A 13,167-nucleotide genomic window follows, 5' to 3' on the forward strand; every position below is an offset into this window, starting at 1 on the left:
GGAGGGGGGACCCCACAGGCCCTGAGGGGAGTACCAGTGCAGCCCGCGCTCTGGGGTGGGGTAGCAGGGCTGGGCACAGAGGGTGGTACAGGCCGGGAGGGAGTGGGCGTGGGGGTTCTGTGAGGGCTCCCATTCCGCCTCCCCCTTTTCTGTGAAGTCCCGGCTGTCCTTTCCCACATCATGAGCCGAATCTGGGGCTCCTTTGCACACGGGGGCCCTAGTGATGGCTGCTGAAGGAAAGGTGCCACGGAGGGCTTCAGGGACAGAGAGCAAAGGCCCAAGAGTGGACTCTCTGGCACCATGACATCGGAGAGAAAGTTGTGGAGACAGGAAGTCTGGCCAGAGACCCTCCACAAGGATGGTCACCTGCTCTACCCGCTGCCCTAAGATAGGCCCTGAGCTCTGGGGCTGTAGTTTCCAAACCGGCCCCCAATCGGAGCCAGACCCTGGGTGAGGGAAGGCAGCCCACCACTTTCGATGGGACAGACCCAGGGAGGTGTGGCAGGACGGCGTGCTCTGGGCTACGGGGCGTGGAAGCCCAAGATTGGTGGGGAGGGGTGGTGGGGGCGGCAGGAGCTCTTAGTCAGCCTTGGGTCAAGGTTGATCAGGGAAGGCTTCTTGGAGGCAGTGGTGGAGGAGTTGGGCCTGAAGGATGAAGCTACTTGCTGATGGAAGCCAGGGAAGGTGCCCCAGGCAGTGGGAAGGGCAGGAGCAAATGAAGAGAGCGGGGCACGCAGAGCAGGTGTGGGGGACCCAGGTTGGGGGGGGATGTTCTGGTAGAGGGGCAAGGGACAGACCTCGCGGGACCGAGGGACCTGGGTGTTACCCTGAACACTGGGGAGGGTGGCAGGAAAGGAGGGCCCCCCACGTGGGGGCTGGTGCTAGAAAGGACACCCCTCTCTGCTCTACATGCTGGACGCTGACCACTTGCCTGCTGGAGTCGGGGGCGGGGGGCAGGGTGAGAAGCGACAGGATGACCTTGCAGGGTGGGCGCTCTGCAGGCTTCTTGCTGGGGGCTGGGAAACACCCTGCTTCCCTGTAAGACTTCAGGAGCCTGGTGTCTCTGCCAGGGTCCTGGCAGAGGCAGGAGGCATTGTTTTCAGGAGATGAGGCCTGAGGGTTGGGTGCCACAAACGGGGTACCTCCCAACAAAGGGGTTTCTGCAAAGCCTCGCCTGGAACCTCACAGGCACCCAGAAGAGCCCGGAAAAAAGCAGAAGGAGGAGCCAGCTCCAACGTCTTCTCCATGTTTGATCAGTCCCAGATCCAGGAGTTTAAAGAGGTCGGTCAGCTGCCCCTGGGGCTTTGGGAGGTTACTGGGATGCACGGAAAGCCTTTAGATGTGGGGTCAGCCCTCAGTCCCTGGGGGGTGGTGACGTCATTCTTAGAGGCTGCCAGGCTGCAGCTTAGCCCCTCCAGATGTGATGAGCTGCCCTCAGGCAGCCCCACCCCCTCTATTCCTGAGTTTTTGCTGTGTGACCTCCAGCAAGCCTTTCCTCTCTCTGCGCCTCAGTTTCACTCTCTGTAAAGTGGGGTTGCGGGGAGCATGAAATGAGGGATGGGCATGAAGCCCCAGGGGGTGCTGGTGCACAGTAGGAGCCCAGCTCCTGTTAGCCATCGCTCTCATGACGGGATGGCCAGGGCCTGTACTGAGGTTGCTGAGATAACAAGGGGCGGGAGGACCGCCCCTCGCGGGGAGCAGGGACCTCTGGGGAGGGGTTGGGGTGGGAGGGTGGGTGGCTGCTCAGTGCCCGTGTCTCTGCCAGGCCTTCACCATCATGGACCAGAACCGGGACGGCTTCATCGACAAGGAGGACCTGAGGGACACCTTTGCTGCCCTGGGTGGGTGACCGGCAGCCAGAGACCTGGGGCTTGGGGCGGAGCTGAGTCCAGGCCTTTCAGAAACAATGGGCAGCTGAGGGCAGGTCAGGGTGGTTGGCGCAGGGGGTGCGAGGGGCTGGTGTACTCTGGGGGCTCCCAGGAGGGGTGGGCTCTGCCTGGAAGGTCAAGGGAGGACTCCCCAGTGTTAGAAGAGGACTGGTCAGGGGACGGAGGTGAGTATTTCAGGGACAGGAGTGGCCCTTGCAGAGGCCTGGAGTGGGAGGCTGGGGGAGGAGTCAGCAGGGCCGTAGGGTTGGGGGAGCATTGGGGATGAGGAAGAGGCTGGAGACCTTCAGAGGTGGGACTCAGGGAATCCCAGAGTCTTCGCCTCTAGGCAGCCAGTGGATTCCCTCCTGCAGCACGTGAGCCCCTGGGACCCAGGTCTTCCACTCCAATGTGCCGCAGCTTCTTTGGGCCTCAGTTGCCTCATCTGTAAAATGGGGATAACCACCAACTTGCTCTCATTTCCAGGGAGACTGAGGTGGTAGCAGGGGGATGGTGAGGCTGGAGGCAGCCCATAGCTAAATGTGCCCCCATCCTGAGACCCTCCCCCTACCAAAAGGTGGGCAGGGCCTTAGGGCTGAGTGGAGGGATGGGAGAGACAGTAGGGCTGGGAGATTCTGCAAGACGCTGGGATCCTGAGCTCTGGGCTTCTGGGCTGCCTGCAGGCAGGGTCCCCTCTGACCCTCACTGTTTGTGTGGGTGTCTCCACCCCTACCCTCCCCCAGGCCGCATCAATGTAAAGAACGAGGAGCTGGAGGCCATGGTGAAGGAGGCCCCTGGGCCCATCAACTTCACCGTCTTCCTGACCATGTTTGGGGAGAAGCTGAAGGGTGAGTGAGGCCCTGGAGAGGGGGTGCTGAGGAGGGGATGGGCGAGTGGGCATGGGTAGGTGGGGTCCCATGTGCCCACGTGCCCTGCACCGACGCACACCCCAGCTGGGGACATGGTATAGCCCCGGACACCAACCCCCGGGGGCACACACCAGATCCTGCCTCAGTTTCCACCTCTACAGCATAGAGCGGGGCAATTGTCATGACTCGATTTGTGGGGCTGTGAGGGGCCCAGGGGGACAGTTTGCAAGAAAGCCCTTTGCAGGACAGTGCTCCCGCCCTGGTCTCAACTTCCTGGCCCTGGGTTCATCTTGCATCTTCTGTCTTACCACCTGCGGCCGACAGGAGGCGGTGGTACTGAGGGCGAGTGGGCTGGGGGTCCCGGAAGCTGCCGTGGCCCACCCCAGAGCAGGCTGTGCTTCTCCTCTGGGGAAGGATTCATTCACAGGGGAGGAGGCCGAGGCTCAGATGGGCCACACACCTGCCCAGGTGTCCCAGCATCGAAGTGGCAGGAATGGAGCCCTGACCCATCTCCAGCTCTAACTACTGTACTCCCCTGAGATGTGGCATCAGGCCTGGGCTGGGATTCTGTGGTGAGAAGGAAGGGCCAGCCGGGGCTGGGGCTGCCCTGAGGGGTGGGTCTTATCATCATCCCACGCTCAGGCTGTCTGTGCCTGACACCCTCCCTGGGCCTCAGCTCCATCTGGGCTTAAGCCCTGGCTTCCTCGGACTTCCCCGGTGGTCCAGTGGTTAGGACTCTGCCCTTCCAAGGGGCGCAGGTTTGATCCTTGGTTGGGGCGCTAGGATCCCACACACTCTGTGGCATGGCCAAAAAATTGTAAAAATGTTTTTTAATTATAGAAAAAAAGAAGAGCTGGCCCCCCACTGGCCCTGAGGGTGGCCTTAGGCAAGGTTTAACTCTGCTTTGCACCGTGGTTCCCTGTCTGTAAGACGGGGTTTGTGTTAGTTTCCCGAGGCCGCTGAAACAAATGACCACAAACTTGGCGGCTCAAAAAACCAGCCACGTGTTCCCTCAGTTCTGGAATCTGGAAGTCTGAAATCTGACAGGTCGGGCTCCATTGAGCAGCTCCAGGAGAGAACACCTTCCTGTTCTTTTCTGGCTTCCGGTGGCCACTTTGCTCTCATCTCTGCCTCAGGGGGTCACACCGCCCCTCCTCTTCTGTCTGTTTCTGTCTGTCTCACTCTCGTAAGGACACTTGTCACTGGTTTTACAGACCATCTAGATGAACCAGGATGGTCACTCCATCTCGAGACCCTTTCTTTACATCTGCAAAGCCCTTTTACCAAGTGACATTTCCAGGTTCTTGGCATGAGGACCTGGGGGCCACCGCTGAACCCACGGCCACCAGGTGCTGTCCAGTTAGCAGAGAAGTGCCACCGGGCCCCGCTCTGGCCAGCTGTGAGGGGTTATTCCTGGGACCACAGCCGCCTCCTCCAGGGGTGCAGAAGTCCAGGGGGCAGGGCTGGGGGCTCAGTCCCAGGGAAAGACGTGCGTGACTCCAGCCAGTGACTTCAAAGTGAGTCCCGGAACGCATGTTGGTCTGTGACTGAGCTAAGAGCTCTGACCCCAGACTGCACCTTTTTCTCATTTTCACAGGGGCGCCGTGGCTGGGGCTCCAGCTGAGCCTGTCATGCAAGCTTGGCCGAGCCTGCTGTAGGGACAGGGGCTGGGGGGCTGGGCAGGCACCGCCTCGTCCCTCTAATTGGGATGAGGACACTTTGCCATGAAGTGACCAGGGGAGGCGGCCTCTCTGCCACCCACTGGATGAGGTCTGCAGTCAGCAGAGGGGAGGCCCTCTCTGAGAGGAGGGAGGGGAGGATTGACAGGTGGTAAACATCCAGCCATGGGGCCTGAGCCCAGGGCAATGAGTTCACAGTCAGCTGGCCCTCAGGAAGGTGGGCTAGAGCCAGCCTGCCCCAGCAGAGAGGCCCCTCCAGAGACCCAGGGAGACCGAGACCACACAGCAGGCCCCTCACCACAATCCCTTGGCCAGCCCCTCCTCCTGCAAGGCCAGGCTCTGACGGACCCTAGGCTGAGCTTCTGGCCTGGGCACACTGGCTTTCTGTCACCCTGCCTAGGAGAGGCCCACACCTCTGCCACCAGGAGCTCCCAGGCCACCAGGGCAGCACTAAGCCCAGCCCAGTCACTCAGGGCCAGTCTCAGAAATGTTGAGAGACTCAGACATTGTCCTGTCCTGGACGATCCTAAAGAGGAGGCACAGACAGCCCTGACCCAGTCTGATGGGGGAGACACGGATGACCTGACCCAGTCTGATGGGGGAGACACAGATGACCTGACCCAGTCTGATGGGGGAGACACAGATGACCTGACCCAGTCTGATGGGGGAGACACAGATGACCTGACCCAGTCTGAGAATCAGGAACACAAAGGGGCAGAACAAACAGGGGGACTTTGGAGGTTCAAACAGTTGTCTTAAAACCTTCCTCCCCTTACAGCTGGAGACCTCAGGCCAGCAACAGAACCTCTCTGAGCCTCAGGGTCGTCTTTGACAAACAGGAGACATCAGTATCTACCACATGTGGTGTGCCGGGGTTCCACAGGGTTGCATGGGGGAGCTGCAGGATGGACTTGGCACAGAGTACTCGGATACGTTTGCGGCCACGACAGAGTAATGTTTGGCAAGCCCTTTACCATCAAATGGCAACCCGCTCCGGTACTCTTGCCTGGAAAACCCTATGGATGGAGAAGCCTGGTAGGCTATAGTCCATGGGGTCACAAAGAGTCAGACATGACTGAGCGACTTCACTTTACCATTAAGGACACGTTATCTTAACCAGTCCTGGGAGACGTGCAGCAAACCCCACCTCGGTCTCCATTTCAGCATTGACACAGCTGAGCCTTAAGAAGGAAGGGGACAGCCCTTGGTCCACAGTGAGCGGGGAGGGCAGTGTGACGGAGGGGAAAGAGCGCCAGGTAAGGGTTACCAGGCCACCCGCTGCCATTCACACAGTCCCCGAGACCTTGGGTGAGACGCTTCCTCCCTCTGGGCCTCAGTTTTCCCATCTGTACCACCAGCAGGGCTGGGTATCCAATCCCATTGCTAGCAGAACCAGGTCTTCTAATGACATCTTTCCCCAAAGCCCACGCTATAAACGTGAGAAAACCAGAACTGCTCTGGTTGTGCTATGCCTCTTCCAGCCCCCCACCTCCACCCTACCCACTCTGTTGGCCCACCTGCCCCTCCTCTGGCCTAAACAACCTCGCAGACTCCTCCAATGTCGCTGCCAGAGCCTACAGCCCCCAAGTAAGAGCTCTTTCTCCTTTACCCACAGTCTAATCACAGGGCATCAGTTATGAGAACTTGGACAAGTCACTTAACCTCCCTGAGCCTCAGTTTCTTCATCTGTAAAATGGGGCCAGTGGTCAGGAGGGTTAAGCAGGTAGTAAATGCCTAGAAGTGAACTTGGGCAAACTCCGGGAGATAGTGAAGGACAGGGAGGCATGCTGCAGTCCATGGGGTTGTAAAGAGTCAGACATGACTGAGCGACTGAACACGACAACCAACGCCTAGCTGGGGACTCCAGATACAGTGCAGGCTGATTGGGTCTCAACGCAGCATCCTTGGCTACTGTTCCTATTCCTTGGTTCTCAGAAAACTCCCTTCTCTCTGGCCTCACTGTGGACCAGAAGCTGGGGAAGAGGCTCCCTGAACCCGTGGCCTCTACAGGGGCCCTGGGACCCAGTGCCAACAACTGTCTGTCCCCTTTATCCTGTGTTGCTGCTTCTAGGTACAGACCCTGAGGAGACCATCCTCCACGCCTTCAAGGTGTTCGACACTGAAGGGAAAGGTTTCGTCAAGGCTGACTTGTAAGTCCCTCCACCTTCTGCTTTGGTTGTTCTCTTCACGGAGGCTCAGGGGCAGATGGACTGGGGTAGGGACATGGGGGTGGTGGCCCAGTCTCCTCTCCTGCCCAGAACTCAGGTAGGTTCTGGCCAGGAGCCAGGATCTAGTTCATGCCCAGTTCAGCCATCCTTCGATCTCCCTTCCACTTCCTGGGCCTCGGGGTCTCTGTTTGTGGGGAAGTGTGCCAGGAATGTGGGGTCCCCAGGGGAGGGCTTCCCAGTGGTGAAGGAGGAAGTGGTGGGGGCAGAGGTGGGTGGTCCCTGAAGGATGACTGAGGATCGCCATGGCTGGAGCAGAGAACATTCTAGATGCAGGAATGCAGCGAGAGAAGAGCCAGGCCTTGGCCTGTTTGGGAGGAGAGGGCTGCGTGTGGTGGGGGCTGGGTGGGTGGTAGGGGAGACTGAGCACAGAGAGGTAGGCAGGGCCCATGTAGGGCAGCCCTGGACCCTGGGCGGCAGGGGCCTGGGGGGCATGGGAGAGCCTAAGAAGGAGTCAGGCAGGAGCAACATAGAGGCCAGCCTGGAGGAGGAGAAAAGAGGTCTGCAGCTGCCGCAAAGGTCTTGATTGACAGGGATGGAGGGAGGAGAGCAGCTGGGTGAATGAAATACAAGAGGCCAGCATCGATGGGATCCGGGGTGTTGGGAGAGGAATGGGCCAGATGTTGGCTCGAGTGGGGGCGGGGATGGAGGTAGAGCCACAGGAAGGACCCAGCTCCTCTGGGGCTGCAGAGAGAGTGAGGAGGCCATCATGCCGGCCATACCTGGGCTGGCATCCTTGAATGTGGGAGCACTGATGCTTGCTATGCCCGGGAGCCTCAGCCCGGGGGGGAGCGAGTGGGGCAGAGAGCCAAGACTTGGGGGCAAGGCAGGCCGGGTAGAGGCAGCCTGCCCGGGGCTGACACACTGAGCCGACCTCTCAGCCGTCCCTTCAGGCCTCCACAGCCTCCGTGGGCCTGTGGGTGGCCCTGGGCAGGCAAGATTTCTTCCTCAGTCACAGGCTTCCTGACCAATTACCAGATTGCTTCAGGCGACGGCTAGTGGCTAATTTTGCTTTCTATTAGCCTCAGCACGTGATGGAGGTGGGGTGGGAGAGGGCAGGGGGGCAGGGAGGAAGCGGGGGACAATGCCTTGTCCCCCAGACATTCTTACAGTCCCCCCGCCCCCCTAAGTTTTGAGTCACACTCTCCTCAGGGGTGGGGGAGGTATTCCTGAGGGCTTCTCCAGGCTGCAGCCCTCCCATTTACCCAGCCCTGAGTCCAGGTTCCCACCCCCATCTTGAAGACCTCGGGAGGCACTGGGGGTACCCCCTGGAGTGCCCTCCACTCACCCCTCTCCTGTCACCCACCTTCACTCCCACCAGAGCAAAGTCAGGGCTGGGAGGAACCCTTGGGGGACCCCGTTTTTGGACCCGAAGCCGCCATCCCCAGGCTATGGGTCCTGAAAGACATGGCTGCCCGCCAGGCGGGCCACAGAGAAGGCTCTGGTTGAGACAGAGTCTGTGAAAAATCCCCGGCGTGCAGAGCTGGAAACTGTGACTGTCCTGTAGTAACATAAATAATGGAAAATGTGCGTCGGTCCTCAGGGGGGCCAAGGCTGTGGCATCGCGGGGCACGCGGATCCTCACGGCCCAGGTCAGCCCTCTGGCCCCGCCCCTGCGCACTGTGGCCCCGCCCACCACGCCCCCCAACGCACAGCTCCTGGGGGCACCAGGCCCTCCCCGGCAGCTTCAAACATCCCACCTCGGGCCACTTCTGCAGTTCCCCCGCCCCCCCGGGGCAGGCCTGACCTACCGTGGGTAGCTGCTCTCCCTGACCACTCAAGAGGACAGGGCCCCACCACTACAAATCAGTACCCCTCCTGAACCTCAGCTGACCTTTCTGCAAAAGGGGCATAAAAGTGCTCACTTCCTAGGGCTGGGAGGAGCAAAGGAGACTTGAGCAGGCCCAGGAAGACACCGAACTAGGTAACCTTCCCGCCCCTTGGCTGAGTGCAAGCACCATCACCCTCCAAAGCACCTTAGAGATGTCAGAAAAAATCACAAGCTGAAGAAGCAGCGTGTCTAGAACCAGGGCAAAGAGGCTGTCCTCTGTGACCTGGGAAGATCCCCTGGAGGAGAAAATGGCAACCAACCCGCTCCAGTATTCTTGCCTGGAGAATCCCATGGACAGGAGACTGGTGGGTTATGCGGTCCATAGGGCTGCAAAGAGTCAGACACGATGCAGCAACCGCACACACAGTCTGTACCGGCAGAGTGGACAGTGCAGCATCGGAGTGGCCACCACAGCCATGCTGGGGCCCCCAGGGTATTCCACTGGGCCCTCCCCTGATGCAAAGAGGAGAGCCCAGGTTACAGGGGAAGCTGAGTGCTGAAGTGGTCGCCTGAGGCCACACGGCCAGCTGGGGGCTGCAGGACCGCCCAGCTGGTGTCCTCCTGGGCTGCCCCTCAGGGTCTGTGTGTCCACACACAGAGCAGCCCTTTCCCTCCTTCCCCTGAAGGTGACCTTTTCTCTCCCTTGAGCAGCATCAAAGAGAAGCTCATGACGCAGGCAGACCGGTTCAGTGAGGAGGAGGTAAGCGCCAGCTTCTCAGGGCACCGCCCGCCCCTGCCTACCGAGCATTCCTGGGAAGTGGTTTGTCTGCAGGGGTCTGCTGACAGGGTTTCCCCCGACTCCTTGGAAGGGAACAAGGATGGGTGGGGGAGGCTGCCGGCCTGGCCTTGGTGCCCACCCCCCAACATCTGCTAATAGGGGAGCGACACTCTGCCTGGTGCCCTTGGGTGACCCCTGGCTCTGTCCCCCACTCGGCCCTGGTCCGGGCTGACTCCCAGCCCCTTCCCCAGGTCAAGCAGATGTTTGCCGCTTTCCCGCCAGATGTGTGTGGCAATCTGGACTACAGGAACCTGTGTTACGTCATCACGCATGGTGAAGAGAAGGACTAGATGGAGACCACGGACTCTCTCCCCCCAAACCCCCCCCACATTCAGAGGCAGCAAATCCTGGGAGATGGGAGGGGTGGCCTTTGAGGAGCCCCTGTGGCCAACATGTGCGAAGAGAAGACTCCCTGGCTTGTGGGTCAGGGGCAAAAGCAAGAATAAATAATGCTAACAAGGTCTGAGTTCTCGTGATTAATGCTCCAGTTGGGGAGAAAGCGAAACATTCCTATGCTGTTGGTTTTTCCAAAACTTTTTACTTCCTGGCTTTGCTCAAATGTTCCTGATGAGCTGATGTTTAGAACTAATTGACAGTTTTAATGATCCCCAGCTGGGGCACGGGACACTGCCTTCATTTATGAAGCTTTTATTGAGCACCTAGTGTGTGCCAGCCCTGGTACCAGTCCTGGGGACAAGGAGAGGAGCCAGCCCTGTCCCGGGGCGGGAAGATCGTGCAGTGAGGAGAACAAGAATTGGGGTGGGGACACAGTGGGGAGGAGGTGGGACTGGGCCAGCAGAGAGACCTGGCAGCTAGGAGCCAGACAGAGGCAGAGAAGGCGGAGAGGAGGAGGTGAACTGCAGGGATGCTTAGGGCGGGGTAAAGATTTTTTAAACATGGAACACAGAGCACCCACCATATAATAAAACGGCAGAATTTGGACCTCCAACTGAAAACTTCCGTTCAGCAAAGGACGCCGTGGACAGCCTGTAAAGGCGAGGCCCAGGCTGGAGAAGATACTGGCAACAAGAGACATCAGTAAGGACTTCCCTGGCAGTCCAGTGGCTAAGACTCCTCACTCCCAATGCAGGAGGCCCAGGTTCCACCCCTGGTCAGAGAACTGGAGCCCACATGCCTCAACTAAGAGTTCACATGCCGTAACTAAACTATCCCGAGTGCGGCAACTAAGACCCAGTTCAACCAAATAAGTAAATAGAGAAATAAATAAATGTCCCCCAGAATAGATATTGACAAAGATCTTAAATCCCGAATATACTTGAAAAAAAATATCTTACACATCAATAAGGGAACGATAACAACCAAAACTCAGCTTCTTGGGTGGTTCAGTGGTAAAGAATCCACCTGCCAATGCAGGAGACCTGGGTTCCATCCCTGGGTCAGGAAGATCCCCTGGAGGAAGAAATGGCAACCTACTCCAGTGTTCTTGCCTGGGAAATCCCACGGACAGAGGAGCCTGGTGGGCTACAGTCCGTGGGGTTGCAAAAAAGTCAGACACAACTGAGCGACTAAACAACAACAACAACAAAAATGGAAAACAAAAATGAGGTAGGTGACAAGATCAACGGTGGAGCTGGGACCCGGACAGCATGAGCCTGCACCCGTAAGCTCTACCCCACCCTGCTACCCCATGCAGCGGGACATGGGGGCAGGGACTGAATTCGGGGTCTCAACAAGGAGGTCCTTTTCTTCGACCCTCCCCCACCTTTCCCCTGGGGGAGGTGGGGAGAGAGGTGACCCCCTATTAGCCTGGGACTCCCAGGAGCTGGACCCAAGGGGCAAGGTCAGGGAGCACGGGTGGGGATGGCCCAGCTGGAGGGGGAGGAACATTCCGGAAAGCGCCCTCCCTCCACCAGGCCTTGCTCCCTCTGCTCTCGAAGAGTCTGACTTTCCTGGAAACCAAGGACTCAGCTGCCCCACTGCCTGCCGAGGAACTCGTCAGACCTGTTTTTGTCCCCAGGAAGCAGGTCAGAGCCAAGCTTTGGGAGGGAATGGGAGCCCTGGGCACCTGCTCTCCAGCCTGGCAGGCACAACGGCCCTGCTCCGTCATAGCAGGCCTGCGGGGCCCTGCACCGCCGGGCTCCATGAGGACACGGGGCGGCCACTGGGGAGGCCAGAGGGGCTCCACGCAGCTCAGGATGGGAGACTGGGAGCCGTTGCTTTGCTCATTCATTTCTCCACCCTTCAGATAGCCGTCCACTTACACCCGCTCTGTTCCAGGGCCCAGAGATGATTAGTAGCACCTCTAACTTTCACCGGCGTTCAAGTGGAGGACCCACAGACATGGGGGGCTCCAGTGGCTTAGGGCAAAGAAGGTGGGAGGGACCAGTTGTGAGGCTGCTGGTGGCCCCAAGGCCCTGGTCTCTGCTTCCCTGGGCGTTTTCACATGTTGCTTCCTCAGGGCCCCTCTCCCTCTAGCTTTGGGTCATTGGTGGTCTTGGCCACCCCTGACCTGGGCCCACCACCAGCTGCCTTCAGTCCCCACAACTCTTTATCTAGCTCCCAGGGGACACCTGGCTTGGCTCTCCATGACCCCTTGATGGGTTCCTCGAGGTCCTCCCATGGTCTAGGCCGTTGGGCTGATCTACAGAGCTGCCCCTTCCAGAGGTAGGGCCTGAGGCTCCCGAAAGCCGGGGACAAATGGACTCATTCCTCCCCAGTCATATCTGGAAACACCTTTTTAAAGACACTAGAGGGGACTTTCCTAGTGGTCCAGTGGTTGAGAGTCCGCCATTCCATGTGGGGACATGGGTTCAATCCCTGGTCGGGGACCTAAGAGCCCATGAGCCGTGGGGGCAACTAAGCCCATTGGCTGCCAACTATTGAGCCTGCGCACTCTGGAGCCTGTGCTGCACAACTGGAGAAAGGCCTCACGCCACGGCAAAGGTCCTGCATGCCACCGCGGGGACCGGACGCAGCCAAACAAATAAATAAGTTGTTGGTAAAAAATGTTAAAAAAAAATAATAAAGGCATAAGAACTACTTGTGGGGCTTCCCTGGTGGCTCAGGGGTAAAGAATCTGCCTGCCAGTGCAGGGGACATGGGTTCCATGCTGGGTCCGGGAAGATCCCATACGCTGTGGAGCAGCTAAGCCCATGTACCACGGCTGTTGCTCCAGAGCCCGGGACTGCAATTACTGAGCCCACGCACTGCATCCACTGAAGCCCTCATGCCCAAAGCCCGCACTCTGCAACAAGAGAAGCCAGCTCAGTGAGAAGCTTGCATACCCCAAAATAGAGATGAGCCTGTTCTCCACCACTGGAGAAAAGCCTGTGCAGCAACAAAGACCCAGCAGAGCCAAAAATAAATAAATAACTTTTTAAAAAAGAAGATCCACCTGTGGCCTCCCCCACCTTCCCCTTCACTTCGGTCTCCTTGGCCCCGTGCTTCCCCGGCACAGCTTCATTCAGTTCCTTGAGTACCCGCCCTTCCTTGCCACCTCAGTGCCTTTGCACGTGTGGCTTCTGCTGCCTAGGACACATACCTACTCATTCTCCCACTGGTGAAGTGCCCAGTTAGCCAAACTCAGCCTTTGGCTTTCATGCCACATCCCCAACCCCTGATCCCCTTCTGTGTACTTTCATGGCCCCAAGCACTTCTACTGGGGAGATGGACGCGTGTTTGTCTTCCCCCACAGAGGGCTAGAAGCCTGGGGGTGGGGTCGGATTTTGCCCATCACTGTACCCCCAGCAACCTGCACTGGGCTGGCACAAAGCAGACTCTTGGGAGACATTTAACCAACTCCAGGAGGCCAGAGAGCTGATCTCGAGCTGCATAAAGCCTCTGGAGGCAGCTTCCGGGGCCAGCACTGAGGTCTGGGCCTCCAGGAAGGTACCATCAGCCAGAGGCTGTGGCCGGGGCCTGCAGCTGGGCCAGAGTCAGGCCCGAGGCTCCACAGCACC

The 13,167-nt window shown here is 58.8% G+C and overlaps 1 protein-coding gene across 1 annotated transcript; it reads left to right on the plus strand.

The window, feature by feature from the left end:
- The first annotated feature begins 1,188 nt into the window (after positions 1-1,188).
- Positions 1,189-9,537, plus strand: MYL10 (myosin, light chain 10, regulatory). The gene is made up of 6 exons (XM_010854334.1): positions 1,189-1,281; positions 1,766-1,841; positions 2,609-2,713; positions 6,485-6,563; positions 9,121-9,169; positions 9,439-9,537. Exons 1-6 carry the CDS (start codon positions 1,246-1,248, stop codon positions 9,535-9,537), a joined length of 444 nt encoding a protein of 147 aa, XP_010852636.1. The 5' UTR covers positions 1,189-1,245.
- Positions 9,538-13,167: the final 3,630 nt, after the last annotated feature.

Source organism: Bison bison, unplaced genomic scaffold (genome assembly GCF_000754665.1).
Source record: "Bison bison bison isolate TAMUID 2011002044 unplaced genomic scaffold, Bison_UMD1.0 scf7180017864340, whole genome shotgun sequence".
NCBI classification, from domain to species: Eukaryota; Metazoa; Chordata; class Mammalia; order Artiodactyla; family Bovidae; genus Bison; species Bison bison.